At 42.9% G+C, this 27,664-nt stretch overlaps 1 protein-coding gene across 4 annotated transcripts in view; it reads left to right on the top strand.

The window, feature by feature from the left end:
* Nucleotides 1–27,664, top strand: part of LOC137332605 (ran-binding protein 17-like) — a 686,121-nt gene that overhangs the window by 114,173 nt on the left and 544,284 nt on the right. For 3 of the 4 annotated variants that reach the window (XM_067996562.1, XM_067996559.1, XM_067996563.1), the window contains 3 exons: nt 6,199–6,264; nt 6,927–7,031; nt 12,510–12,675. In XM_067996562.1, coding sequence (XP_067852663.1) covers nt 6,199–6,264; nt 6,927–7,031; nt 12,510–12,675 — 337 coding nt within the window. The remainder of the gene's footprint in view (nt 1–6,198; nt 6,265–6,926; nt 7,032–12,509; nt 12,676–27,664) is intronic. The other variant, XM_067996561.1, reaches the window with a different exon arrangement.

The raw sequence follows: 27,664 nt of genomic DNA, 5'->3' as shown, positions 1-27,664 counted from the left end.
TCCAGGTCTTGCTGCATGTGGGCTCGGACTGCTTCATTATCTGAGGGGTTGCGAATGGAACTGAACACTGTGCAGTCATCAGCGAACATCCCCATTTCTGACCTTATGATGGAGGGAAGGTCATTGATGAAGCAGCTGATGATGTTTGGGCCTAGGACACTGCCCTGAGGAACTCCTGCAGCAATGTCCTGGGGCTGAGATGCTTGGCCTCCAACAACCACTACCATCTTCGTTTGTGCTAAGTATGACTCCAGCCACTGGAGAGTTTTCCCCCTGATTCCCATTGACTTCAATTTTACTAGGGCTCCTTGGTGCCACACTCGGTCAAATGCTGCCTTGATGTCAAGGGCAGTCACTCTCACCTCACCTCTGGAATTCAGCTCTTTTGTCCATGTTTGGACCAAGGCTGTAATGAGGTCTGGAGCTGAGTGGTCCTGGCGGAACCCAAACTGAGCATCGGTGAGCAGGTTATTGGTGAGTAAGTGCCGCTTGATAGCACTGTCGACGACACCTTCCATCACTTTGCTGATGATTGAGAGTGGACTGATGGGGCGGTAATTGGCCGGATTGGATTTGTCCTGCTTTTTGTGGACAGGACATACCTGGGCAATTTTCCACATTGTCGGGTGGATAGCAGTGTTGTGGCTGTACTGGAACAGCTTGGCTAGAGGCGCAGCTAGTTCTGGAGCACAAGTCTTCAGCACTACAGCTGGGATGTTGTCGGGGCCCATAGCCTTTGCTGTATCCAGTGCACTCAGCCGTTTCTTGATATCACGTGGAGTGAATCGAATTGGCCGAAGACTGGCTTCCGTGATGGTGGGGATATCGGGAGGAGGCTGAGATGGATTATCCACTCGGCACTTCTGGCTGAAGATGGTTGCAAACGCTTCAGCCTTGTCTTTTGCACTCACGTGCTGGACTCCGCCGTCATTGAGAATGGGGATGTTTGCAGAGCCTCCTCCTCCCGTTAGTTGTTTAATTGTCCACCACCATTCACGACTGGATGTGGCAGGATTGCAGAGCTTTGATCTGATCCGTTGGTTGTGGAATCGCTTAGCTCTGTCTATAGCATGTTGCTTCCGCTGTTTAGCATTCATGTAGTCCTGAGTTGTAGCTTCACCAGGTTGGCACCTCATTTTTCAGTACGCCTGGTGCTGCTCCTGGCATGCTCTTCTACACTCCTCATTGAACCAGGGTTGATCCCCTGGCTTGTTGGTAATGGTAGAGTGAGGAATATGCCGGGCCATGAGGTTACAGATTGTGCTGGAATACAATTCTGCTGCTGCTGATGGCCCACAGCGCCTCATGGATGCCCAGTTTTGAGCTGCTAGATCTGTTCTGAATCTATCCCATTTAGCACGGTGGTAGTGCCACACAACACGTTGGATGGTGTCCTCAGTGCGAAGACGGGATTTCATCTCCACGAGGACTGTGCGGTGGTCACTCCTACCAATACTGTCATGGACAGATGCATTTGCGACAGGTAGATTGGTGAGGACGAGGTCAAGTAAGTTTCTCCCTCGTGTTGGTTAGCTCACCACCTGCCGCAGGCCCAGTCTAGCAGCTGTGTCCTTCAGGACTCGGCAAGCTCGGTCAGTAGTGGTGCTACCGAGCCACTCTTGGTGATGGACATTGAAGTCCCCCACCCAGAGTACATTTTGTGCCCTTGCTACCCTCAGTGCTTCCTCCAAGTGGTGTTCAATATGGAGGAGGACTGATTCATCAGCTGAGGGAGGACGGTAGGTGGTAATCAGCAGGAGGTTTCCTTACCCATGTTTGACCTGATGCCATGAGATTTCATGGGGTCCAGAGTCAATGTTGAGGACTCCCAGGGCCACTCCCTCCTGACTGTATATCACTGTACCGCCACCTCTGGTGGGTCTGTCCTGCCGGTGGGACAGGACATACCCAGGGATGGTGATGGAAGAGTCTGGGACGTTGGCTGAAAGATATGATTCTGTGAGTATGGCTATGTCAGGCTGTTGCTTGACTCGTCTGTGGGACAGCTCTCCCAATTTTGGCACAAGTCCCCAGATGTTAGTGAGGAGGACTTTGCAGGGTCGACTGGGCTTGGTTTGCCTTTGTCGTGTCCGGTGCCTCGTGGTCCGATGCTGGGTGGTCCGTCCGGTTTATTCTTATTATGACTTTTCGTAGCGAGATTTTACAACTGAGTGGCTTGCTAGGCCATTTCAGAGGGCAATTAAGAATCAACCACATTGCTGTGGGTCTGGAGTCACATGTAGGCCAGACCGGGTAAGGACGACAGGTTTCCTTCCCTAAAGGACATTAGTGAACCAGATGGGTTTTTACGAAAATCTGGTAGTTTCATGGCCACCATTACTGATACTAGTATTTTAATTCCAGTTATTTTAATTAATTAATTGAATTTAAATTCCCCAGCTGCCGTGGCGGGATTTGAACTCATGACTCCGGATTATTAGTCCAGGCCTCTGGATTACTAGTCCAGTAACATAACCACTATGCTACCGTACCCTTATTTAATTTTTAACTTTATTGAATTCTTTGAAGAAGTAACAGAAAGGGTAGACAAGGGTAATGCAGTTGATGTAATATATTTGAATTTTCAAAAGGCCTTCCATAAGGTACCGCATAGTAGATTCATGACTAAGGTCAGAGCATATGGAATCAGGGGACAGGTAGCAGACTGGATAGCAAGCTGGCTACAAAAACAGAAAACGGAGAGTAGGGGTTAAGGGTAGCTTCTCAGACTGGCAAAAGGTGGGAAGTCGTATTCCACAGGGGTCGGTGCTGGGACCACTGCTGTTCATATGTTATATAAACAATTTAGACTCGGGAATCGGAAATACAATTTCAAAATTTGTGAACAACACCAAATTTGGGGGTGTAGTTAATACAAAGAAAAAATGCAACAAAATATAAGAAGATGTTAATAGAATTTCAGAATGGGCATGTAATTAGGAAATGAATTTCAATATGGATAAGTGAGAGGCGGTGCATTTTGATAGGAAGAATAAGGAGGCCACATATCGATAATAAGAGTCTAAATGGGGTAGAGAAGCAAAGGGATCAAAGGGATTACTAAAAGTAGCAGTACAGGTTAATAAGGCTATAAAAACGGCAAACAAAGCACTGGGGTTCATTTCTAGAGGGATAGAATTGAAAAGCAGAGAAGTTATGTTAAACTGATATCGAACTTTGGTTCGACCACATGGAGTACTGTGCACAGTTCTGGTCTCCATATTATAAAAAGAATATGGAGTCATTGGAGAGGCTGCAAAAAAGATTCACAAGGATGATACCAGAACTGAGAAATTATCAGGAAAGGCAAACCAGGCTTGGGGCTCTTTTCTCTGGAAAAGAGAAGGCTGAGAGGTGACCTGATAGAGGTGTTTAAAATAATGAGAAAATGTTTCCATTTGTGGGGGAGTCCAAAACTAAAGGTCATAAGTATTAGACAGTCACTAATAAATCAAATAGGGAATTCAGGAGAAACTTCTTTACCTAAGGAGTGGTAAGAATGTGGAATGCTCTACCATAAGGAGCAGCTGAGGCAAAAAGCATAGATGCATTTAAGGGAAAGCTAGATAAGTACATGAGGGAGAAAGGAATACAATGGTACGCTGATAGAGTTAGATGAAGAGGGGTGGGAGGAGGCTCGTGCAGAGCATAAACGCCGGCATGGACTAGTTGGGCTGAATGGCCTGTTTCTCTGCTGTAGACCCGATGTAAATTTAAGTATTTTATGAAACTAAGTAATAGGCCATTTAAAGGGGATATGTTGAAGGAGAAATTAAAGGAGGTTATTGGATGAAACTATGGTTCTGATAACGCGGCAGTGATCTCACAAATTGTGGTTCTTGGACACTCTGGAGTTTAGGTAGTGCCTTGCTGATTTCAATTCTAACTAGGAAGGACCTCCTGTCTGAGATGTCTAGCCAATTTCTCTATCCAGGCCCGAGTCCATCCAAGTGATGGCAGTAGGTATCATAGTATCATAGAATCTAGCAGCACAGAAGGAGGCCATTCGGTCCATTGTGCCTGTGCCGGCTCTTTGAAAGTGCTGTCCAATTAATCCCACTCCCCTGCTCTTTCCCCATAGCCCTGCAGTTTTCTCCCCTTCAAGTATTTATCCAATTCCCTTTTGAAAGTTATTATTGAATCTGCTTCCACCGCCCTTTCAGGCAGTGCATTCCTGATCATAATAACTCGCTGCATTAAAAAAAGTTCTCCTCATCTCACCTCTGGCTCTTGCCATTTACCGTAAATCTGTGAGCTCTGGTTACTGATCTTTCTGCCAGTGGAAACAGTTTCTCCTTATTTACTCTATGAACCCTTCATGATTTTGAAAGCTTCTATTAAATCTCTTCTTAACCTTTTCTGCTGTAAGGAGAACAACCTCAGCTTCTCCAATCTCTCCACGTAATTGAAGTCCCTGGTACCATTCTAGTAAATCTCTTATGCATCCTCTCGAAGGCTTTGACATCCTTCCTAAAGTACAGTATCCAGAATTGAACACACTACTCCAGCTGAGGCCTAACTATTGATTTATAAAGATTTAGCATAACTTCCTTGCTTTTGTACTCTCTGCCTCTATTTCTAAAGTCAAGGATCCCGTATTTTTTTAACAGCCTTAACAACTTGTCCTGCCACCTTCAAAGATTTCTGTACGCAAACCACCAGATCTCTCTGTTCTTGCACCCCCTTTAAAATTGTACCATTTAGTTTATATTGCCTCTCCTCATTCTTCCTTCCAAAATGCATCACTTCACACATCTCTGCGTTAAAGTTATTGAAAGGTAAAGGTTTCTGAGTCAGGGTTTTCAAAATGCCCATCACTAATGAGGCTTACACTATTATTTTGAGACAGTTTGGCTCCTGGTACCTTCTGAAGCACCTTGATCTATTGTCCTGTGATATGCGTCGACTTTTTCTTCAACATCAGCTGGTTCTTTATCTAAAACCCCGCTGTATCAGAGTACATCTGGCTTACGTTTAGTTCATTAGGAGCAATGCAGTGATCTCATATTTCATGAACGGAGCCTGGAAATCAAACCCAAATCTGACCCTGATGTCTTTGGGATAATAATCTTGGACTTCACAAATTGAACTAACAGCTGCTTAAATTTCTAAGGTCCTGTGATCTAAAGTTCCTGATTTGGCTATGATATGTTGCCTTGGCTTTGGCTAAAAGAGTTGATGAATTACAGGCTCTGGTGGCTGCTCAGGCTTATTAGATCTGGCATGGGATCTGGCCACTTTTTGCCTTATCCTCATTTCCAATCTAAATTTGTCTCTTGGTTTGATTTCCAACAGAAGATAGTTATTTTGTTTATTATCTGCCTCGTGCTCTTCAGAAGTTGGATGTGATTGCTACAATGTGGGTGCTTATAGAACTTTATCCTCCAATGTTGTCCTTACAAAACCTTGCCAGCCAGTTGTAGATTATCACTGTTGTGTCACTGGTATGGTGTGTTCTCCACTCTCACTTTGCAGGTAGGAAGTCTTCTGCTTTACCTGGGGTCATTCTATCAGGTCTGTGATTTCATGTGCGAATATGAAACAGATCTATGGAAAGTATATTTTGATAACCACCTCGGGTAGCCAGCAAGCTTTTATAAGACATTCGGCAGTTCTGCGAATGTAATTGGTATATGGCAGAGTTCAACAATTTTGGTTTTCTTTGTCGTTTGTGTTTTCATATAAAAGTATATGTTGTTTTAGCAGCAGACAGCAGTGATGCCATTGCGCCACCAAATGAGTCTACCTGCATTCATGTTTGCATACCTGGCAGATAGGTTTAGGAGACAGTAGGGTACATTTCTAGAGAGAAGAGGGATTGAGGCATATGATGAGAAGCCGGGTAGATAGGGTCAAAGGTACAGGCTTGTTGAGCTTAATGGTGTTTCCAGTTCTTAAAATTTCTTGTGTTATAAAGATTTTTAAAGTTAACATATTAGCAAGGATGCTCTTTATCACACTACATTACAATTTGATTGGCCATGTCTAAAAATAGTGCTGTTCTAACGTTACGAATGTCAACTGTGCAACATCCAACACTTACGGCAGAACAGTGGGCACTCACTCCTTTTGTTACAAGATTTCTAAGTAACCATTTTATGCAGCCAAGTGACAGCATTAGAACTTCTGTTCCTGTTCCTCTGAGTTGTTGGATTATAAAATTGACTATATTTAAACAATGTTTTATTGTCTGTTTAGGGCAGTGTGGAGCACTGTATGATTGGAGTGATGATCTTATCTGAACTTACGCAGGAAATGAACGTGGTACGTACGCATCCCCCCATGCTAACTTACGCGTTTTTAAGAGTTACAAGTCAACCACCCGTGGCATTGCACATGGTGTGTCAAGACCAAGTGCAGTATTCAGATCAAGCAAGTTAGCAGTAATTCGGCTAAGATGGGGGAGCAGGTAGAGCAGGAGAAGAGGGAACAGTTGACAAATTGACTTTAGGATAGGCCTGAAAGAGCAGGAGGAAGAGAAAAATTACAGCATAACATAACTTCTCTAAAAATCATGTATTTTGATGCATTTTATTCTCGTTTCTGTCATATCAGGATAATGATGCTGCTGCAGTTGGGATTAATGGACTGTAACACCATTGAGTGATGAGATGTGGGTTCACCATGCAACCCCATGCACAGTGAGGTACTGCTCCCAGCAAAGTCAAACGGGGTCAGGGTTTTTCCCATGGGAACGAGGTGTTCCTGTGCACCCCCTTTCATCAAGTTTCACACTCACATGGCAAAGGCCTAAAACCTATTCACTCACCCACTCTGGGCTATGGAAATTGCATAGGCAGGCCAGGAGCAGGAGAGAAAATATTTTCTGATGTAAAAAGAATAATTGAGTAAAATGTAGCCTGAATTGAAATTTATCTAGGCTCACCGGTATCAGCTGAATTGATTCTGTGCACATTGTATTGCAGGCTGATTCAACAAGACCACTATCCAAGCACCGAAGAATAGCTACCTCGTTTCGTGATGTGTGTTTACGAGAAATCTTCACACTGGCCTGTACCCTGCTAAGGGAGGTAAGAGAGTACTCAGGCTAGCAACAGAGGTGTAAAACTTGATTCGGAAAGCATTTTGTTGGTACATTGAAGCACTGTGGACTGATACCATACACTCATTTATTACACTTGGCTCTAACCCCTAGGATACTTGGTTTTCTTTGGAGCATAACGTATTAATGTTTTGTCAGCTTTAAACCAGTATGATTTCACTAGCATCCAACAGCCACAGCTAAGTTAACTGAAACAATCAAGTTAGGAAACTTAATATGTGATTGAGAGTTTGTTTAGGAGCACTTGCGATCAGAATAATGACAGATTCAGAGAGAAATTTGTTAGAAAAATATTCTTGCCCACAAATGAATGTGGGCCTGTTTCTACCCCTCCCTCTACACACGCTTATAATATTTCTTGAGTGTGTCTGTAATGTTTAAAATGTCCCCCAAACCGTAAAATACAGTGGAAGTGATATGCTGACCTGTAGCAGACTAGTTCCTCCTGCTGGTTTAATTTCATCCTCTAATTTCCAAAATGGAGATCTGCAAAGAAAGAGAAGGAAAAGCTGTTGGGAACTAACTAGCTTTAAGGCACTAAGAAATGATTTGGGGGAAGCACACGCACTGCATAATATTGTAAATGGATAAGATAAAATGGCATCAATAGCCGAATCAAGAGATTGAGGGTAATTATAACTTTGGGCGATATCGAATTAGCCGCCCATTGTACACCATGTCCACCAAATCAATAGAAGGGAAAACTGGGCATGGTGCAGAATGGGTGGCCAATTCAATATCACCCGTTTTACACCATTGCTCCCAGATATAATTAACCCCATTAATTATTAAATTTTAAAAGTTGCAGATTAATAAATGATAAATGTTAGGTGATATATTTAAGAAAGGCTAAATTACTGAATTTTTATAAACTTTATGCAGGGCGGTTCAGGCTTGCACTGACTGTTTCTCTCCTGAAAATGATAGAACAGCAGATATCCTCCAGCTAAGGGCAAGATGCACCTTTTCTGCTCTTTCATAATCCCATTGTTGGTTAATGGAAACCTGTAAAGAGATGGGTTATGCTATAAAACCCGACCATTCTTTTTACCCCTTGTGATTAGAAAATGGATCATGAATGGGGTTTTGTAGACTTTGACCCTGTGTATAACATTGTTAACATTGGTATCATGAAAGCTGCACATATGATTTCAAAATGGGAGAAGATAAGTCAAAAACCTAAATGATCCTTTCAATAGCTAATCTGAGTGACTAGCTCATATTATTGACTGAATAGTAAATGCCACTGGCATAACAGAATGTGCTTTAGAATCTTCTTGCATCGTGTTCTATATGTTATCAAGTTCTGACATATTTTAATTTTTCCAAGTTCTTGTTTGTCGACTGTTTAATGGTGACTTTCTTTTTAAGCTGCTGTCATTAACTTTAGAAGATTCAGATTTTAAACTGGGCCTAAAATTTCCTCGGCAATTTTGTTCCATCTCTTTGGTGCAGGTTAAAAAAAGAAATGAAACTGCTGGAATGTTAGAAATGTTTCACTTTACAGCTGGCTCAGGTACGGGATGGGCCAACAGTATGAACAAACCCTACATTCACCTGACATTCCAGCTTAACCCCAGACTGTTTGAAAACGTGGTGAAATGGTTTTCCTTTCACGAGACATTTTCCTGATTGACATATCCAAAAAATCACATGTGTGTGTCGGTCAAAGCCAGGATTTTGCTGAATGGAAGTGCAGGCAGGCAGGCTTGCTTCAGAGGGCTTAGAAAAACTATAGACTGCTTTAAGTTACCACTGAGATTCCAGAAGGCTGCTCTCTTGGATTTGGGGGCTAGAGAGCCCTCTCCCCACTGATCTACAGCTCCACAGATCCGATCAGGCTGATTGAATCCTCCTATCTGCTCAAGAAGTGTGGCATACAAAAGATCTTTGAACATTTTTAAAACCAAGCTAGCTGGGCAAGATTCCAACTCCACTAAATTTATTTTCCCAATTGTATAAACGTTCTTAATCTTTCCACAAGTTATCCCCTCATCAGACCCAAGTTATCCTTCCCAGTTGGGATCAGTGGTGGAGTTGACATAAAGGTCTTGATAGTAACCCCCCCATGATGGGCGGGTGAGGGTTAAACATGCAAAACCGGGGAACGTGACCCCAACCCGCTGCGCACACACCCGTTGCAGTTTTAATGGCAGTGGGTTTTGTGGCATCTGAGTGTCCCGCCGTGGAGAGGTGGGACGTTTCATGAACATATTTAAATCGGGCTTCCACAGTGTAATTGGGAGCCCGATTTAAATTTCACAGTTGCTGCACGGAACTGCATGCGACATTCTGCCATTTATTCTTGAAAAGGAGGTCCACATTTGCAACAGATAATACCTCGGTATTCATTAAGGGGGGAACTCATTTCCATTTATCATATCGGGTTACATTATGTCTGGCTGATTGAACATTTCTCACAGCCCTTTACCTGGTTGGAGCACTTTACTCAAGGGCAGGGGTGCTCCATTATCCTTTTGCCCATTCACAAGGGGAAGAAACACCCTTGTGATTCTAGGAGTATCCTGCAAATGGAGGCAGCCGGAGATCAACCTGTTTCCATCCCTAGAGAATCAGCTGCTCCCTCCCTCAGTTTTGCTCCAGGAGAGGAGGTGCATCCTTGTAGAAGTGGGATGACCTCCCCTTGTTATGGGCACAGATGTTTCTGTATATATTTCTTTCCTTTCCCCTCATTGCTGCTGAAACTCACTCTGATCACTTGTACTGGCCCTGTCAGCCACAATTCTTGGTGATTTTAGCAATGAACCAAGCTAACGTTCCTGCGCCTTGCAGCTGGGACCTGCTCGCCCAATGAGGGGCGTCAGATTCTGTATCTAGATTGAAGTTCTGTCAGCTGATGGTGCAGTTATTGGACTGTGTTGACTTCTAGATCAAGGTCCTTTCTTGTCTATAGTTGAGATCCTACTGAGTGTCAGGAAAATTTCTACTTTCTATATGTGGTTTATCAAGTGACAGGAAGCTAGTTCCCTTCTCCTTGCCTGCTGCAAGGTTCGTTATATTCTAAAATATCTGCAGTTATTGTTTAAAACATAAAAGATGCAAACAAAGCACTGGGGTTCATTTCTAGAGGAATAGAATTGAAAAGCAGAGAAGTTATGTTAAACTTATATAGAACCTTGGTTAGACCCCACTTGGAGTACTGTGCACAATTCTTGTCTCCATATTATAAACAGGCTATAGAGGCACTGGAGAAGGTGCAAATAAAACATTACAATGACGACACTAGAACTGAAAGGTTAGAACTATCAGGAAAGACTGAACAGGCTGGGGCTCTTTTTTCTAGAACAAAGAAGGCTGAGGGATGACCTAATAAAGGTCTTTAAAATTGTGAAGGGGTTTGATACGTAGAGAAGATGTTTCCACTTGTGAGGAGTCCAAAACTAGAGGTCATGAATATAAGATTGTCACTAATAAATCCAATAGGGAATTCAGGAGAAACTTCTTTACCCAGAGAGCGGTGCGAATGTGGAACGCGCTACCACAAGGAGTAGTTGAGGCAAATAACATAGATACATTTAAGGGGAAGCTGGATAAACACATGAGGGAGAAACTAATAGGGTGAGATCAAGTAGGGTGGGAGGAGGCTCGTATGGAGCATAAACACCGCCATAGATCTGTTAGGCCGATTGGCCTGTTTCTGTGCTATAAATTTCTATGTAAAACTGGGTCTAAAGCCCAGATCTATTCTAATGCTTATGGACCCTATCACATCCTTTCTTGAAGCCCTTTGTATTTTGCTTTATGCAAGACACATGGCTGTTTGTCCTATTAAATCTCCCGTCGTTCTTTCTGGGACCTTAATATAGTCCTTTGTAAGACTGAAGTTTTTTGCACAGTGGATCAGTATTAGTTCAGCCTGTACGATTGTGAGCCAAAGAGTGGGTGAGGGGCGTGGGGAAGGAGGGGCAGGGGGAGGGAGGCGAGGGGGGAGCGGTGAGGTTTGTGTTTTAGTACTATTATAGTATGGCTCCTACTTGGTTCAAATAAGGGTGAAAGATTACTTACTGTGCCTATTATTCATACAATCATAGCATCTGTTACGTATCACAATCGCTCCCAACCATCCCCTCAAGCTGGAGATCATTTCTGTTCTTTTATGGTCAGAGAATTTTAAAGGAAGCCATTCGTTTACAATAGTGTCGGTCAAAAAGAACTGAGGTTTAGGTAGATCCTGGGCCTTTATGTACAGTCAGGACAGGAGCAGAGACTCACATGAGGTGGCAGTCCCGATAACATCAGGAGCAGTCGAAGCAATGAAGATTACACAAGTTCTTACGGTCTAGGGTAATCTAACATTGCCAGCCTTCTTTCTATAAGTACCTGATCTAGGGGTTTTGCACCATGTTAAGTCTGGGTTGTGCAACCTTTACGTTAGTGTAGACTTTATTGCTTTAAAATTGTGTTATCAAGAGCTTTGGTTTACTGTGACTGAATGCGTCAAATACCGTTTTTATTGTACGAGATTCCGTGATTTGTACTGGTGTTCTGGGAATTAAGTTCCATAATTCTGTCTGAAAACCAGTGACCTTGCCAATAATTTATGCAGAAGTTGCTATTCCCTATAACTGGGGCTGATGATGACTGAATAAATCAAAGGCAATTTTTATTACACGTGGTTTCTGTGAAAATTAAAAACCAGTGCCCTTTCCATTAATACATATTGGGCACATGGGTAGCAATGTATTACAGGGTAATGGGCGATCGAATATTGGGATGTTATTGCAAAACAGCTTCAGAGGTGCGCCCTTAATAAGCACCCTGCTTTTGCTCAACATTGTAATTTTTGAGATATTGTAAGTTTTTAATTACTTTTCAAAATTTATTCTTAGGATGTGGGTGGCGCTGGCAAGGCATTTATTGCCCATCCTTAGTTGCCCCTTGTACAACTGAGTGGCTTTCTTGGCCACTTCAGAAGGCAGTTAAGAGTCATCCACATTGGTGTGGGACTGGAGTCACATATAGGCCAGACCGGGTAAGGACAGCAGGTTTCCTTCCCTAATGGACATTAGTGAACCAGTTGGGTTTTTATGACAATCCGACAGCCTCATGGTGACTTTTACTGATACCAGCTTTTTATTCCCAGCTTTTTTTTAAAAAGTTAATTCAAATGCTGAAACTTCCATGGTGGGATTTGAACTCTCATTTTCTGGATTACTCATCCAGTAACAACCACTAGGCTACTGTACCCAAGGATTCTTCAATTACACAGTAAAGGTTTTTTGTTTCCCCCCCCTTCCCCACCACCCAAATTTGTCCCCTTCTGAATGTACCAACTCTTGCTCAGTGCTGTTCCGCAATGAGAAATGGAACCTCGGGTCTTGTGGTCAGTACAACATCTGATAGCGCCTATATCCACTCCCCCATCAGAGGAATATCATTTTAATGGTCCAGGCTGTTTCAGTTTTAAGATTCTTGTTCTGTTTAGGTGTTGGCGAAGCCCCTAAATCTTCAGGATCAAAGGCAACACAGCCTGGTTATGCAGCTCCTCAAACTTGTCCTGAACTGCCTTAGCTTTGACTTCATTGGGAGCTCAGCTGATGAATCTACAGATGACCTTTGCACTGTGCAGATTCCAACCAACTGGAGGTCAGGTAAGGTGGGACGGCAGGAGAAATGGGAAGAATTCTCTTGCTTTATTTAAATTGTGTGAAGTTAATAAGGAAAAGTCAGACTTACATTTAAAGCTGAAACAAAAAAAAGCAAACGTGGAAGCTAAAATAATAGCAGAAAGTGCTGTAAATGCCCAGCAGATTGATCAGCATCTGAAAGAGGAAAGATAGATAACATTTTGGATTCTAATGAAGGGTTACACCCAAAATGTTGATCTTTCTGTTTCGGGTGCTGCTAGCTTGACGTGTATTTCCAGTAATTTCTGTCTGAAGTCCTTCCTTTTTATTCAACATCACAGCTGTTAATTTTTTTAATATTTTGATTTGTAGAAGAATGTCGTTTGTGTTAATACTGTTCCTCTGCAGTTTCAGATGTCACAGTGACTGCAGTTTCTTTGTAAAAAGGTTCTCAGTTTCAGCTGACCCATGCAGGGGAAGCAGGGGAAGCCAAAAAGAGAGTCATCCTGGGCCATTCACAGGTAGGGCTTAGTGACCAGCTGTGGAGCCGTGCTGGCAGAGCCCTGGGATCAGACAGCATTTGTTTGGTTCTGCAAAATATTTCTCAGCCTGTCTGGTTCAAAGTTGGCGAGTTTGTCTGAAGCCTTTAGAAAGTGATAGGACAGAGCTTCCACAGATGGTGAGAAAAGGTTCGCTAGATTGATTCCTGGGATGAGAGGGTTGTCCTGTGAATAAAGATTATGTAGAATGGGCCCATGCTCTCTGGAGTTTAGAAGAATGAGAGGTGATCTCATTGAAACATATAAGATTCTGAGGGGGCTTGACAGTGTAGATGCTGAGAGGATGTTTCTCCTGGCTTGGAGAGTCTAGAACTAGGGGACATAGTCTCGGGATAAGGGGTCGGCCATTTAGGACTGAGATGAGAAGGAATTTGTTCACTCAGTGGGCCGTGAATATTTGGAATTCTCTACCCTAGAGGGCTGTGGATGCTCAGTCGTTGACTATATTCAAGACTGAGATTGATAGATATTTGGACTCTAAGGGAACCGAGGAATTGGGTGGGAAAGTGGAGTTGAGGTAGAAGATCAGCCATGATCTTAATTAATGGCAGAACATGCTCGATGGGCCATATGGCCTATTCCTGCCCCTATTTCTTATGTTTCTTATGTAAAAACTGCTTTGTAAAAATCCTTGGTTTAGCACAGCTGTCTCAAACTATTTGTTATTTACTCAAGATCTGAGTTCATCTTACTAATTACTTTAAGCCGAAATACAGTGAAGGGGTTCTCTGTTTGATCCATTGGCACACTGTTAATTTATCTAGACATCAAGGCAAGGGAAGGCAGTCCCTGGAACTCAAGGAATGAAGGCTCAATCCTGGGAGTAGTCGAAGATACTGAACCCGAAAGATAACTAGAGTGAAAAACCCTAACATATAACCGTAGGGTAGGAGCTACATGCAGCATGCCTTCCTGTACATGCCGATTGGAAGTCTCTGGTGTTTTGTTTTGATTAGTTCAGTTGCCCCGGCCAAGGTCAGTCAAAGAAAAAGTGGTTATTGCTCCACCGATGCCTTACTAGTGACGCGTTCCCGGTATGCTCCTCTACTTGTGTGCAATGCATGAGTTCCTCGATCTGGAAGGCTTGCTAGTTTTTCAGAAACAATTATGTAGTTTGTATCCGTAGATTCCATGGTGAGCGGCTGATAGGCAAAAGATCACCCACACTGGCATACCGGATACACTCCCAGATTTCTAGGTTGTGTGAAGCTGCAATTTAAACACCAGCTTTTATGCTGCACTGTAACTTTCTACAGTTCCCATACGTGGTTCTGCAGTAGGTTTTTTACATTTTTCTCAGCCCACATTACTCAGACATAACAATAGCAAATGCTTCTCTGTAATCAGTGATCATTGGTTTCTATGGAACATGCAAACTTCATTGAGTCCAATAGAGAAATGAGTGGAGTACTCTATATTCATGATTTGGTGCAGTTAATTTTACATTAAATATGCACATCTTATTCTGAGCTGCTGCTATAAACTGCATCCTCCTCCACCCAAATTTTCTCCCTTCCTCAAGGTGCTGACTAATGTTGGTTTGTGTGATCTACTAACGCTGGAGTGTGTTCTACTAATTCTTTACTGTGATCTACTAACACTGGAGTGTGTTCTACTAATTCTTTACTGTGATCTACTAATGCTGGAGTGTGATCTGAACCTCTCTCTTCTGCTTGAAGACACTCCTTAAAACCTACATCTTTGCACCTGAACTAAAATCTCTTTATGTGGCTCGGTGTTAAATTATGTCTGATAACGCTCCTGTGATGGGAGCGTTGGGACGTTTGTACTATGTTAAAGGTGCTATATAAATTCAAGTTGTTGTTGTTGAACTAATGCTGGGGTATGATCTAATAATGCTGGAATGTGATTTACCAATGCTGGAGTGTGATCTATTAATGATGGATGTGGTCCACTAATTCTTGACGGATCTACTAATGGTAGGGTCTGATCTATTAATGTAGGGGTGTGATCTAATGTTTGAGTCAGATCTACTGATTCTTGAGTGTGATCTACTGCGAGTAGGGTATGCTGGAGTGTGATATAATTATGTTGTAGTGTCTTCTAATGCTAGGGCATGGTCTACTCATGCTGGGGTGTGATATAATGCTAGGGTATGATCTATTAATGCTAGGGTATGCTCAATTAATGCTATGGTATGTTCTATTAATGCTGTGGTATGGCCGACTAATGCTGGTGTGCGATCAACAACAACAACAACAACAACAACAACAACTCACATTTATATAGCACCTTTAACGTTGTAAAATGTCCCAAGGCGCTTTATAGGAGCTTTTATCACACAAAATTTGTCACTGAGCCACATAAGGAGATATTAGGACAGGTGACCAAAAGCTTGGTCAAAGAGGTAGGTTTGTAGGAGAGTCTTAAAAGAGGAGAGAGAGGTAGAAAGGCGGTGAGGTTTAGGGAGGGAATTCCAGAACTTACGGCCTATGCAGCTGAAGGCACGGCCGTCAATGGTGGAGCGATTAAAACCGGGGATGCGCAAGAGGCAAGAATTTGAGGAGCGCGGAGGTTTTGGAGGGTTGTAGGGGCTGGAGGAGGTCACAGAGATAGGGAGGGGCGAGGCCATAGAGGGATTTGAATACAAGGATGAGAATTTTAATTTCGAGGTGTTCCCGGACCCGGAGCCAAAGTAGGTCAGTGAGCACAGGGGTGACAGGAGAACAGGACTTGGTGCGAGTTAGGATACGAGTAGCATAATCTTGGATGGGCTCAAGTTTATGGAAGGTGGAAGATGGGAGGCCGGCCAGGAGAGCATTGGAATAGTCAAGTCTAGAGCTAACAAGGCCATGGATGAGGGTTTCAGCAGCAGATGAGCTGAGGCAGGGGCGGAGACGGGCGATGTTACAGAGGTGGATGTAGGCAGTCTTGGTGATGGAGCGGATATATGTTCGGAAGCTCATCTCCGGGTCAAATAGGATGCCAATGTTGTGAACAGTCTGGTTCAGCCTCAGACGAGGACCAGGGAGAGGGATGGAGTCGGTGGCCTAGGGAACGGAGTTTGCGGCGAGGACGGAAGACAGTGGGCTCGATTTTCGGGTGAAGGAGCGGAGGTGGCGGGGGGCTCCGAAAATCGCTGAAAACCCAAGCGGGTTCGGAGCCCGGCTCCAACCCGCCGACTTCCTGGTTCCCCAGTGACGCGTTCAGGTGCGCGCACGCCTCCCGAATGCGGAAGTCCCACTGGCAATTAAAGCCGGCGGGATGATAATTTGCATAGTTTGTCAGATAATTGAAGTACTTGAACTACTTGATTGACTCGACATTTTGGCAGGGGTGCGATTTTGAAGCATCCTCAGTGTATTTCCCGTGCTGTGGGACACACTCCCTGTTGCAACAGACGTGTTTCAGCCAGCAACCAGTGGGAGATGCAAATGCTTATTTGATAGGTGGGGAGAAAATGTCATTTATTGCAGCAGGGCACTCTGTCACTTCAGACAAAGTTTTGGCTGCAAGACCTTTGTGTTTTCACTCAAAGTTCTCACTTTCCACCCAAAACTCCGTTGTTCAAACATATTTAACTACTTTGTGGACCATCTCAAACTCACACTGTCAGGAAGGGGGGGGGCACCATGGCTGCATTTACCACTATACCCGAGGACGAGCAACATCACCAGCCTCGCCAGGCATGGCGTCCACCTCCGTCACGTGGAGCTCCACAACACAGGCACCTGCACAAAAGCACAGAGGGCAACAACAGAAAGAGCGACGTCGCAGGAGGCACTATCCTCGCCACAGGGTCTACAGACGGAGGCTCAGCTTCATGGAACTCTCTAAGGAGCAGTGCATACGGAGGCTCAGAGTCGGTCGCCAGGTAGTCGCGGACATCTGCAGCCTCCTTCGTGCCGAGCTGCTCCCGGCTGGGCCGAGCAGCAACTCCTTACCTGTCGCTGTCAAAACCACCACTGCCCTCAACTTCTTGGCCTCCGGATCATTCCAGGGTGCTACCGGGGACATCGCCGGGGTCTCTCAGTCGTCTGCACACAAGTGCATAAGGCAGGTCTTATGTCTTTGGTCTTCCCAATATATACTGGAGTGTGATCTGCTAATTATTTCCTGATCTACTAATGTCAGGGTATGATCTATTAATGCTGTGGTGTGATCTTCTAAAGCTGGAGTGTGATCTGCTGATGCTGGAGTGTGATCTGCTGATGCTGGAGTGTGATCTGCTAATTATTGATTGATCTGCTAATGGTAGGGTATGATTTAGTGCTTGGGTATTATCTACGAATGCTGGGGTGTGATGTACCAATGTTGTCGTGTGATCTATTAATGCTGGAGTGATTTCTACTAATGCTGAGGTATTGTGTACAATGGTTAGTGTCTTTAGTGGTGGTTAGTCTGTTAGTGTTAGTTAAAAAGCCTAAAACTAAACAGTTAAAAAGAGTGGGAAACTAGTTTAAACTAGATAAATGAATTAGTTTAAAAAAAACTAAAATTAAACCAAGTGAATTAATTGCATAAAAACTTGGATGAATTAAATAAATAAAACAAGGTCATATAGGGATGGCAGTGCAGGTGGTGTGCCGTAACTGCAGCATGTGGGAGTTTGTGGCTGGCAGCGCGGTCCCAGGCAACCACATCTGTAGTAAGTCTGCAACTTGAGGAACTTCGGCTCAGAGTTGTTGAGCTGGAGTTCAAGGTGCAGACATTGCAAATGTAACCCCGCTATTCAAGAAAGGAGGGAGAGAGAAAGCAGGGAACTACAGGCCAGATAGCCTCATATCAGTCGTCAGGAAAAAACTGGAATCCATTATTAAGGAAGTGGTAACAGGGCACTTGGAGCATCATGACGTGATTAGGCAGAGTCAACATGGTTTTATGAAAGGGAAATCGTGTTTGACAAATCTATTCGAGTTTTTTGAGGATGGAAGTAGCAGGGTAGATGAAGGGGAACCAGTGGATGTAGTATATTTGGATTTTCAAAAGGTATTCAATGAGATGCCACATAAAAGGTTGTTATGCAAGATAAGGGCTCATGGGATTGGGGTAATATATTACCATGGATAGAGGATTGGTTAACAGACAGAAAACAGAGAGTAGGGATAAACGGGTCATTTTCAGGCTGGCAGGGGTGCCTAGTGGGGTGCCGCAAGGATCAGTGTTTGGGCCTCAGCTATTTACAATCTATATTAAAGACTTAGATGAAGAGACCGAGTGTAATTTTTCGAAGTTTGCTGATGATACAAAGCTAGGTGGGAAATTAGGAGACTTGGGTGTCCTCGTAAAAGAAATACAAAAAGTTAGCATGCAGGTACAACAAGCAATTAGGAAAGCAAATGGCATGTTGGCCTTTATTGCAAGGTGGTTGGAGTACAAGAGTAAGGAATTCTTACTACAATTGGACAATGGCTTTGGTGAGACCTCACCTGCAGTACTGTGTACAGTTTTGGTCTCCTTATCTAAGGAAGGATATACTTAACTTAGAGGCGGTGCAACGAAGGTTCACTAGATTAATTCCTTGGATGAGCGGGTTGTCCTATGAGGAGAGGTTGAGTAGAATGGGCCTATACTCTAGAGTTTAGAAGAATGAGAGGTGATCTCATTGAAACATAAGATTCTGAGGGGGCTTGACAAGTAGATGCTGAGAGGTTGTTTCCTCCTGGCTGGAGAGTCGAGAACTCGGGGGCATAGTCGCAGGATAAGAGGTCGGTCATTTAAGACTGAGATGAGGAGGAATTTCTTCACTCAGAGGGTTGTGAATCTTTGGAATTCTCTACCCCGGAGGGATGTGGAGGCTCAGTCGTTGAGTATATTTAAGACTGAGAGCGATAGATTTTTGGACTCTAGGGGAATCAAAGGATATGGGGATCGGGCAGGAAAATGGAATTGAGGTCGAAGATCAGCCATGATCTTATTGCATGGCAGAGCAGGCTCGAGGGGCTGTATGGCCTACTCCTGTTCCTATTTCTTATGTTCTTATGTTCACTGACCTCGGTAGAACTAGGAATGTGGTTCTGCTGAGGGAGTTTGAGGAGCTAGGGTTCAAATTAAAAAGCAGAACCTCAAAAGTAATAATCTCTCGATTATTACCTGAGCCACTCGCAAATTGGCATAGGGACAAACAGAGGGTAAAATGCGTGGCTGAAAGAGTGATGCGGGAGGCAGGAGTTTCCACTCGGGGTTCTGGCACCAGTACTGGGGAAAGAGAGAGCTGTTCCGTTGAGACGGGCTCCGCTTAAACCGGGCTGGGACCAGTGACCTGGCGAATTGAAAAACTAGGGCTTTAAACCAATAAGGGGGGAGGAGGGTTCAGGTAAGGGTAAATTTATAAGTCTAAGGAGAAAAATGAAGGCTGCAGAGCAGAGTAGCGATTTGGGTACAAACAAGGCGGCTCACCACCACCTTCGCAAGGGCAATTTGGGATGGGCAATAAATGCTGGCCTTGCCAGCGACGCCCACATCCTATGAACGAATAAAAAAAAAAGCAGAGCATGTCAGGAAGGGACAGAGAGTTTAACAAAGTTTTCAGACTGGAGGAAGGTATACAGTGGTGTTCCCCAAGGGTCGGTACTAAGACCACTGCTTTTCTTGAGATATATTAATGACTTGGACTTGGGTGTACAGGGCACAATTTCCAAATTTGCAGATGACACAAAACTTTGAAGGACAGTGATGGACTTCAAGAGGACATAGTCAGGCTGGCGGAATGGGCTGATACATGGCAGATGAAATTTAACGCAAAGAAGTGCAAAGTGATAAATTTTAGTAGGAAGAGCGAAGAGAGGCTAAATAGTACAATTCTAAAGGGGGTGCAGGAATAGAGAGACCTGTGGGTATATGTGGTCAGGTCATTGAAGTTGGTAGGACAGGTTGAGAATGCTGTTAAAAAAGCATATGGGATCCTCGGCATTATAAATAGAGGCATAGAGTACAAAAGCAAGGAGGTTATGATGAACCTTTATAAAACACTGGTTCGGCCACAACTGGAATATTGTGTCCAATTCTGGGCACCGCACTTTAGGAAGGATGTGAAGGCCTTAGAGAAGGTGCAGAAAAGATTACTAGAATGGTTCCAGGGATGAGGGACTTCAGTTATGTGGATAGACTGGAGAAGCTGGTGTTATTCTTCTTGGAGCAGAAAAGATTGAGAGGAGATTTGATCGAGGTGTTCAAAATCATGAACGGTCTAGACAGTGTAAATGGAGAGAAACTGTTCCCATTGGCAGAAGGGTCGAGAACCAGAGGACACAGATTTAAGATGATTGGCAAAAGAACCAAAGGTGACAGGAAAAACTTATTTACACAGTGAGTGGTTAGGATCTGGAATGCACTGCCTGAATGGGTGCTGGAGGCAGAATTGTGGCTTTCAAAAGGGAATTGGATAAGTATTTGGAAAAAAAAAATTGCAGGGCTACAGGAAAAGGGCGGGGGAGTTGGACTAGCTGGATTGCAGAGAGCCGGCACAGACTTGATGGGCCGAATGGCCTCCTTCTGTCACATCAGGGAAAAATAGTAAAAAGTTAAAATTAAATGCACTGTATCTGAATGCAAGAAACATTCATAACAAGATAGATGAATTAATGATACAAATAGAGCTAAATGGGTTTGTCTAGTAGCCATTACTGAGACGTGGTTGTAGGGTGAACAAAGCTGGGAATGAAGTATTCCTGGGTACTTAACTTTTAGAAAAGATAGGCAAAATGGAAAAAGAATGGGGGGGCATGGGAGTAGCCCTGATAAAGGATGAGATAAAGACAGTCATGGGAAGGGATCTTAGCTCAGAAAATCAGGATGTAGAATCAGTATGGGTGGAGCTAAGAAATAACAAGGGGCAGAAAACACTGGTGGGACAAGTTTATAGGCCCTTAAGAGTAGTTACAGTGTTGGACAGAATATAAATCAGGAAATTAGAGGAGCATGTAACAAGGGTAATGCAATAATCGTGGGGGACTTTAACCTTCATATAGACTGCGCAAACCAAATTTGCAAAAGTGGTTTGGAGGACGAGTTCATGGAATGCATTCGAGACACTTTTCTAGAACAATATGTCAAGGAACCTAGTAGGGAACCGGTTATTTTAGATCTAGTATGGTGGAATGAGACAGAGTTAGTTAGTAATTTATAGTAAGGATCCTCTGGGGAAGAGTGATCATAATATAATCAAATTTCATATTGAGTTTGAGAGCAATATAATTAAGTCCGAAGCTAAGGTCTTAAATTTAAACAAAGCCAATTACGTAGCTATGAGGGGTGAGTTGGCTAAGGTAGATTGAGAAATTAGATTAAAAGATATGAGGGTAGATAAGCATGGCGAACATTTAAAGAAATAATTCATAATTCTCGGTGAATGTACATTCCATTGAGGGAAAAGTGGTCCAACTGTGGCTAACTAGAGAAGTTAAGGTTAGTATTTAATTAAAAGAAGAGGCTTACATTGTTGCCAAAAAGAATAGTAAGCCTGAGGATTGGGAGGGTTTTAGAAATCAGCAAAAGATGACCAAGGAATTGGTGAAGAGAGAGAAAAGAGAACATGAGAGTAAACTAGCAGGAAATATAATAACAAATTGTAGGAGCTTCTGCAAGTATGTAAAAAGGAAGAGAGTAGCGAAAGTAAACATGGGTCCCTGAGAGGCAGAGATAGGAGAAATTATAATGGGGAATAAGGAAGTGATAGAGATGTTAAACAAATATTTTGTATCTGTCTTCACAGTAGAAGACACAAAAAACATACCGGAAATAGTGGGGAACCAAGGGTCCAATGAGAGTGAGGAACTTAAAGTAATTAATATTAGTAAAGAATAAGTACTGGAGAAATTAATGGGACTAAAAGCCATCAAATCCCCTGGACCTGATGGCCTACATCCTAGGGTTTTAAAAGAGGTGGCTGTCGAGATAGTGGATGCATTGGTTTTGATCTTCCAGTATTCCCTAGATTCTAGAACGGTCCCTGTGGATTGGAAAGTAGCAAATATAACCCCGCTATTCAAGAAAGGAGGGAGAGAGAACAGGAACTATAGACCAGTTAGCCTGAAATCAGTAGTAGGGAAATTGCTAGAATCTATTATCAAGAACGTGGTAACAAGGCAGTTAGAAAATCATAATATGATTAGGCAGAGTCAACACGGTTTTATGAAAAGGAAATCGTGTTTGACAAATCTATTAGGGTTTATCTGAGGGTGTAACTAGCAGGGTAGATAAGGGGGAACCAGTGGATGTAATATATGTCGATTTTCAAAAGGCATTCGATAAGGTGCCACACATGCGGTTGTTACACAAGACTAGGGCTCATGAGATCGGGGGTAATATATTAGCCTGAATTGAGGATTGGTTAACAGATAGAAAACAGAAAGTAGGAATAAATGGGTCATTGGCAGGTTGTAACCAGTGGAGTGTCTCAAGGATCAGTGCTTGGGCCTCAGCTATTTACAATCTCTATCAATGACTTAGATGAAGGGACCGAGTGTAATGCATCCAAGTTTGCTGATGATACAGTGCTAGGTGGAAAATTTAGTTGTGAAGAGGACGCAAAGAGGCTACAAAGGGATATAGACAGGTTAAGTGATTGGGCAAGAAGGTGGCAAATGGGGTATAATGTGGGAAAATGTGAAATTATCCACTTTGGTAGGGAGAACAGAAAAGCAGAATATTTTTTAATAGATGAGAGACTAGGAAATATTGGTATTCAGAGGGATTTGGTTGTCCTTGTACATGAATCACAGAAAGTTAACATGCAGGTACAGCAAGCAATTAGGAAAGCAAATTGTATGTTCGCCTTTATTGCAAGGGGGTTGGAGTATAAGAGTACGGAAGTCTTGCTGCAACTATATAGAGCTTTGTTGAGACCACACCCTGGAGTACTGTGTTCAGTTTTGATCTCCTTACCTAAGGAAGGATATATTTGCCTTAGAGGCGATGCAACGAAGGTTCACTAGATTGATTCCTGGGATGAGAGGGTTATCCTATGAGAAGAGATTGAGTAGAATAGGCCTATATTCTCTGGAGTTTAAAAGAACGTGAGGTGATCTCATTGAAACATATAACATTTTTAGAGGGATTGACAGAGTAGATGCTGAGAGGCTGTGTCCTCTGGCTGGAGAGTCTAGAACTAGGGGTCATAGTCTCAGGATAAGGTGTCGGCCATTTAGGACTGAGCTGAGGAAAAATTTCTTCACTCAGAGGGTTGTGAATCTTTGGAATTCTCTACCCCAGAGGGCTGTGGATGCCCAGTCGTTGAGTATATTCAAACCTGAGATTGATAGATTTTTGGACACTCAGCGATCGGGCGGGAAAGTGGAGTGGAGGTAAAAGGTCAGCCATGATGTTATTGAATGGCGGAGCAGGCTGGCGAGGCCGTATGGTTTACTCCTGCTCTATTTCTTATGTTCTTTTGATCTACTAATGCTGGGGCATGATCTATTAATGCTGGAGTGATTTCTACCAATGCTAGGGCATGGCCTACTAATGTTGTTGTATGATCTACTAATTTTGGACTGTGATCCACTAATGCTGGAATGATCTCTACCAATGCTTGGGGGTATGATCTACTAATGCTACAGTGTGTTCTACTAAAGTTAGATTGTGATCTACTGATGCTAGATTGTGATCTAATGCTGGGGTATGATCCACTAATGCTGGACTGTGATTTACTAATGCTAGTGTATGATCCACTAATGCTGGATTGTGATTTAATAATGCTAGGTTATGATCCACTAATGCTGGATTGTGATTTACTAATGCTGGGTTATGGTCTAATGCTGGAGTGTGTTCTGCTGATGCTGGAGTGTGTTCTGCTGATGCTGGAGTGTGTTCTGCTGATGCTGGAGTGTGTTCTGCTGATGCTGGAGTGTGTTCTGCTGATGCTGGAGTATGATCTAATGCTGGATTGTGACCTACAAATGCTAGATTATGATCTAATGCTGGGGTATGAACTACTAATCCTGGGCTATGTTCTACTAATACTGGATTGTGATCTACCAATGCTGGATAGTGATCTAATGCTGCGGTATGATGTACTAATGCTGATTTGTGATCTACTAATGCTAGAATATTACATAGAATTACATGAAATTTTACAGCACAGAAACAGGCCATTTGGCCCAACAGGTCTATGCCAGTGTTTATGCTCCACACAAGCGTCCTTCCACTTTACTTCATCTCACTCTTCATATCCTTCTATTCCTTTCGTCCTCATGTACTTATCTAGCTTCCCCTTAAATGCATCAATGCTATTTGCCTCACCCACTCCATGTGACAACACGTTCCACATTCTCACCACTCTCTGAGTAAAGAATTCCTTATTGGACCTATTAGTGATGAACATTTATGACCCCGAGTTTTAGACACCCCCACAGGTGGAAACATCTTCTCTGCATCTACCCTATTGAACTCATCATGATTTTATGGACTTCTATCAGCTCACCCCTCAGCCTTCTCTTTTCTAGAGAATAGAGCCCAAGCCTGTTCATCTTTCCAGATGATTGTATCCTCTCAGATATTGTAACCTCTCAAAATGCATCACTTCAGACTTATCCGCATTAAATTGCATCTGCTGTGTGACTGCCTATTTCACCAGCCCATCTAAGTCTTCCTGAAGTCTGCTGCTACCCATCTCACTATTTACTACGTTGCCAAAGTTTATATCATCCGTAAACTGCAAAATTGTACTCCATATACCAAAATTCAGGTCATTTATATATAACAAGAAAAACAATAGTCCTAATGCAATCCCTATGGAACCCCACTGCATACTTCAGACCAGTCAGAAAAACATCAAATTCACCACTGCTCTCTGCCTCCTATCCCTTAGCCAATTACGTACCCAGGTTATCATGTGTTTCTATTTTCCGAATAAGTCTGTTATGTGGTACTTGATCACATGTCTTTTGAAAGTCCAGAAATACAACATCTACTGTACTACCTTCATCAACCCTCTCTGTTACTTCATTAAAGAACTCAATCAGTTTAGTCAAACACGATTTGCCTTTAACTAATTCATGCTGGCTGTCCCTTAGTAACCTATGCATCTCCAGGTGAGAATTAATTTTATCCTTGATAATGGTCTCTAGTAGTTTTCCCACCACTGTCGCTGGACTGACTGGCCTGTAGTTACCAGGTTTATCACTCCTTTTTTGAGCAGGGGTGTAACATTTGCAATCTTCCAGTCCTCTGGCACCACTCCCATATCCAAAGGATTGAAAGCCATTATTGGCTAGTTTGTTCTTGTGTTTTTAGCAGATTTTCTTCTGAACTCTATTGATCACCTTTTAAAATATTTCCCACTCCTGTTCTGTCTCTTAGTTTGTCAATATTTTTTCCAATTTACATTCCCTAGTTCCATCCTCATCTCCTCATTATTAGCTTTTTTTCTAATCTATTACTTTGGTTGTTGTCTTACTTATGTCTTTCTCAATCATTATCTTAAACCTTATTATGTTGTGATTGCTATTGCCTAGATGCTTCCCTACACTTACTTCTCTTATCTGCTCTGGTTCAGTTCCCATTACTAGATTCAGCAGTGATTTCTCTCTTGTTGGGCTTCTTACATACTGGGTAAGAAAAGAGTCCTGTACATACTGTAAAAACTACATTCCCTTCTCCCTTTTCACTACCACTTATTGCCAGTTTATTTAGGGTCAGTTGAAATCTCCCAGGATTATTATTCTGTGTCTTTTACTCATTTCATAGATTTGCCTACATATTTCTCCCTCCACTTCCCTTCCACTAGGTGGTCTGTAGTATACCCCTATTAGTGTGACCGATTCCTTCTTATCCTTTATCTCAATCCATATGGATTGTGTTTTTATCTGAATGTTAGGTATGTCCTTTTTTTTCTACTGCCATTATTTCATCTCTAATTAGTACAGCTACCCCAACCTCCTTCCTTCTCTATCCTTTCTAAATACGTTATATCCTGCAATATTTAACTGCCAATCCTATTTTTTATGCAGCGACATCTGGTTCCTGTCTGTGCGTTATTGCATCTAGTTCCCCTGTTTTGTTTCCTATGCTGTGTACATTGCTGTACAGGCAATTTAATTTGTTTTTATTCATCGTTCCTCTCACTTTAATTTTTAACAGTTATTTTATACTGATGTTCTATAACTTTATTTGTTCCCTAACCATTTATGTTTCCCTTTTTCTTTTCCTTGGTCTGACCTTTACTCTCATCTCCTATTTCTTTATCTTCCCGCTAGTGTTACTTCTACCAGATCCCTCCCCCTGTCTTACTAGTTTAAAGTCTTATCTACAGCCCAATTTATCCTTTCTGCTTGGACCTTGGTCCCATTCTGGTTTAGGTGGAGCCCATTCCAGTGGTACAGCTGCTTCCTATCCCAGTACTGGCGCCAGTGTGCCATGAAATGGAATTCCTCCTCCCCACACCACTCTTCCAGCCATGCATTCACCTTCTTGATCTGTCTATCCCAATGTCAATTAACACGTTGCTTGGGTAGTAATCCCGAGTTCACTACCTGTGGGGTCCTGCTTTTTAATTCAGTTCCTAGCTCCTGATACTCCATTAGCAGGACCTCTTTGCTGTTCTTCCCTATGTCATTGGTCCCAAGATGGACCACAACAACTGGATTTCACCTCTCGCCCTGCCCCCTTCCAGGTTGTTCTCCAATTGCTTCGAGATATCCTTTACCTTGGCACAGGCTAGGCAATGCACCCTCCTGGAATCTCAGTCGTGATTAGAGAGGTTTCTGTCCATCCCTCTAATTATCAAATCCCTTATGACTACAACCTTTCTTTTTCTATTTTGCTCATCTCCTTGGCCTGCCTCTTGCTCCACGGTGCCATGGTTAGCATTCTGGCCATCTTCCCTGTAGCTTTCATCCTCATCCCCACAGATAGCAAGTACACTGCACCTGTTGGATAGGACCAGTGTCTGTGGTTCCTCCTTCTCAGCCTTCTCTAGGTTCTCCCTACCCTGCTGACTGACCTGTGTTTTACTATGAGTTATGAGTGCACTCTGGAGTAAACTATCCAGAAATTCCTTCCCTTCCTTATGTGTCAGAGAGTCTCTAACTTGCAATCCAGCTCAGTGACTCTGAGCTGGAATGCCTAAAGGCAGAGACATTTCCTACAGATGTAGTCATCCAGAACAGTCTTACTGTCCACAAATTCCCACACTCTGCAGTCCCAACATACTGCTTGTGCTGCCATTTCTAATCTTTATTTATTGTTAGCAGTCATTTATTTCTAGAGCTAATAGAATCACTTGAGTTCTAGATTATAATTAGTTGATGAATTTAATTTGATTTCAAATTAATGATGGGGTGTGCTCTCATGTTGGGATCTAATGCTTGGATGGGATCTAATGCTAGGGTATGATCTACTAATGCTGTGGTATGATCTAATGTTGGAATGTGATCTAATGCTGGGCTATGATCTACTAATGTTAGGGTATAATCTACTAATACTACGGTATGATCTACCAATGCTGGGCTATGATCTACTAAAGCTGGACTGCATTAGTAGATCATACCAAT

This window comes from Heptranchias perlo, chromosome 14, assembly GCF_035084215.1.
Source record: "Heptranchias perlo isolate sHepPer1 chromosome 14, sHepPer1.hap1, whole genome shotgun sequence".
NCBI classification, from domain to species: Eukaryota; Metazoa; Chordata; class Chondrichthyes; order Hexanchiformes; family Hexanchidae; genus Heptranchias; species Heptranchias perlo.
Note: the sequence above shows the minus strand (reverse complement) of the source record. Positions and strands in the feature narration are given on the sequence as shown.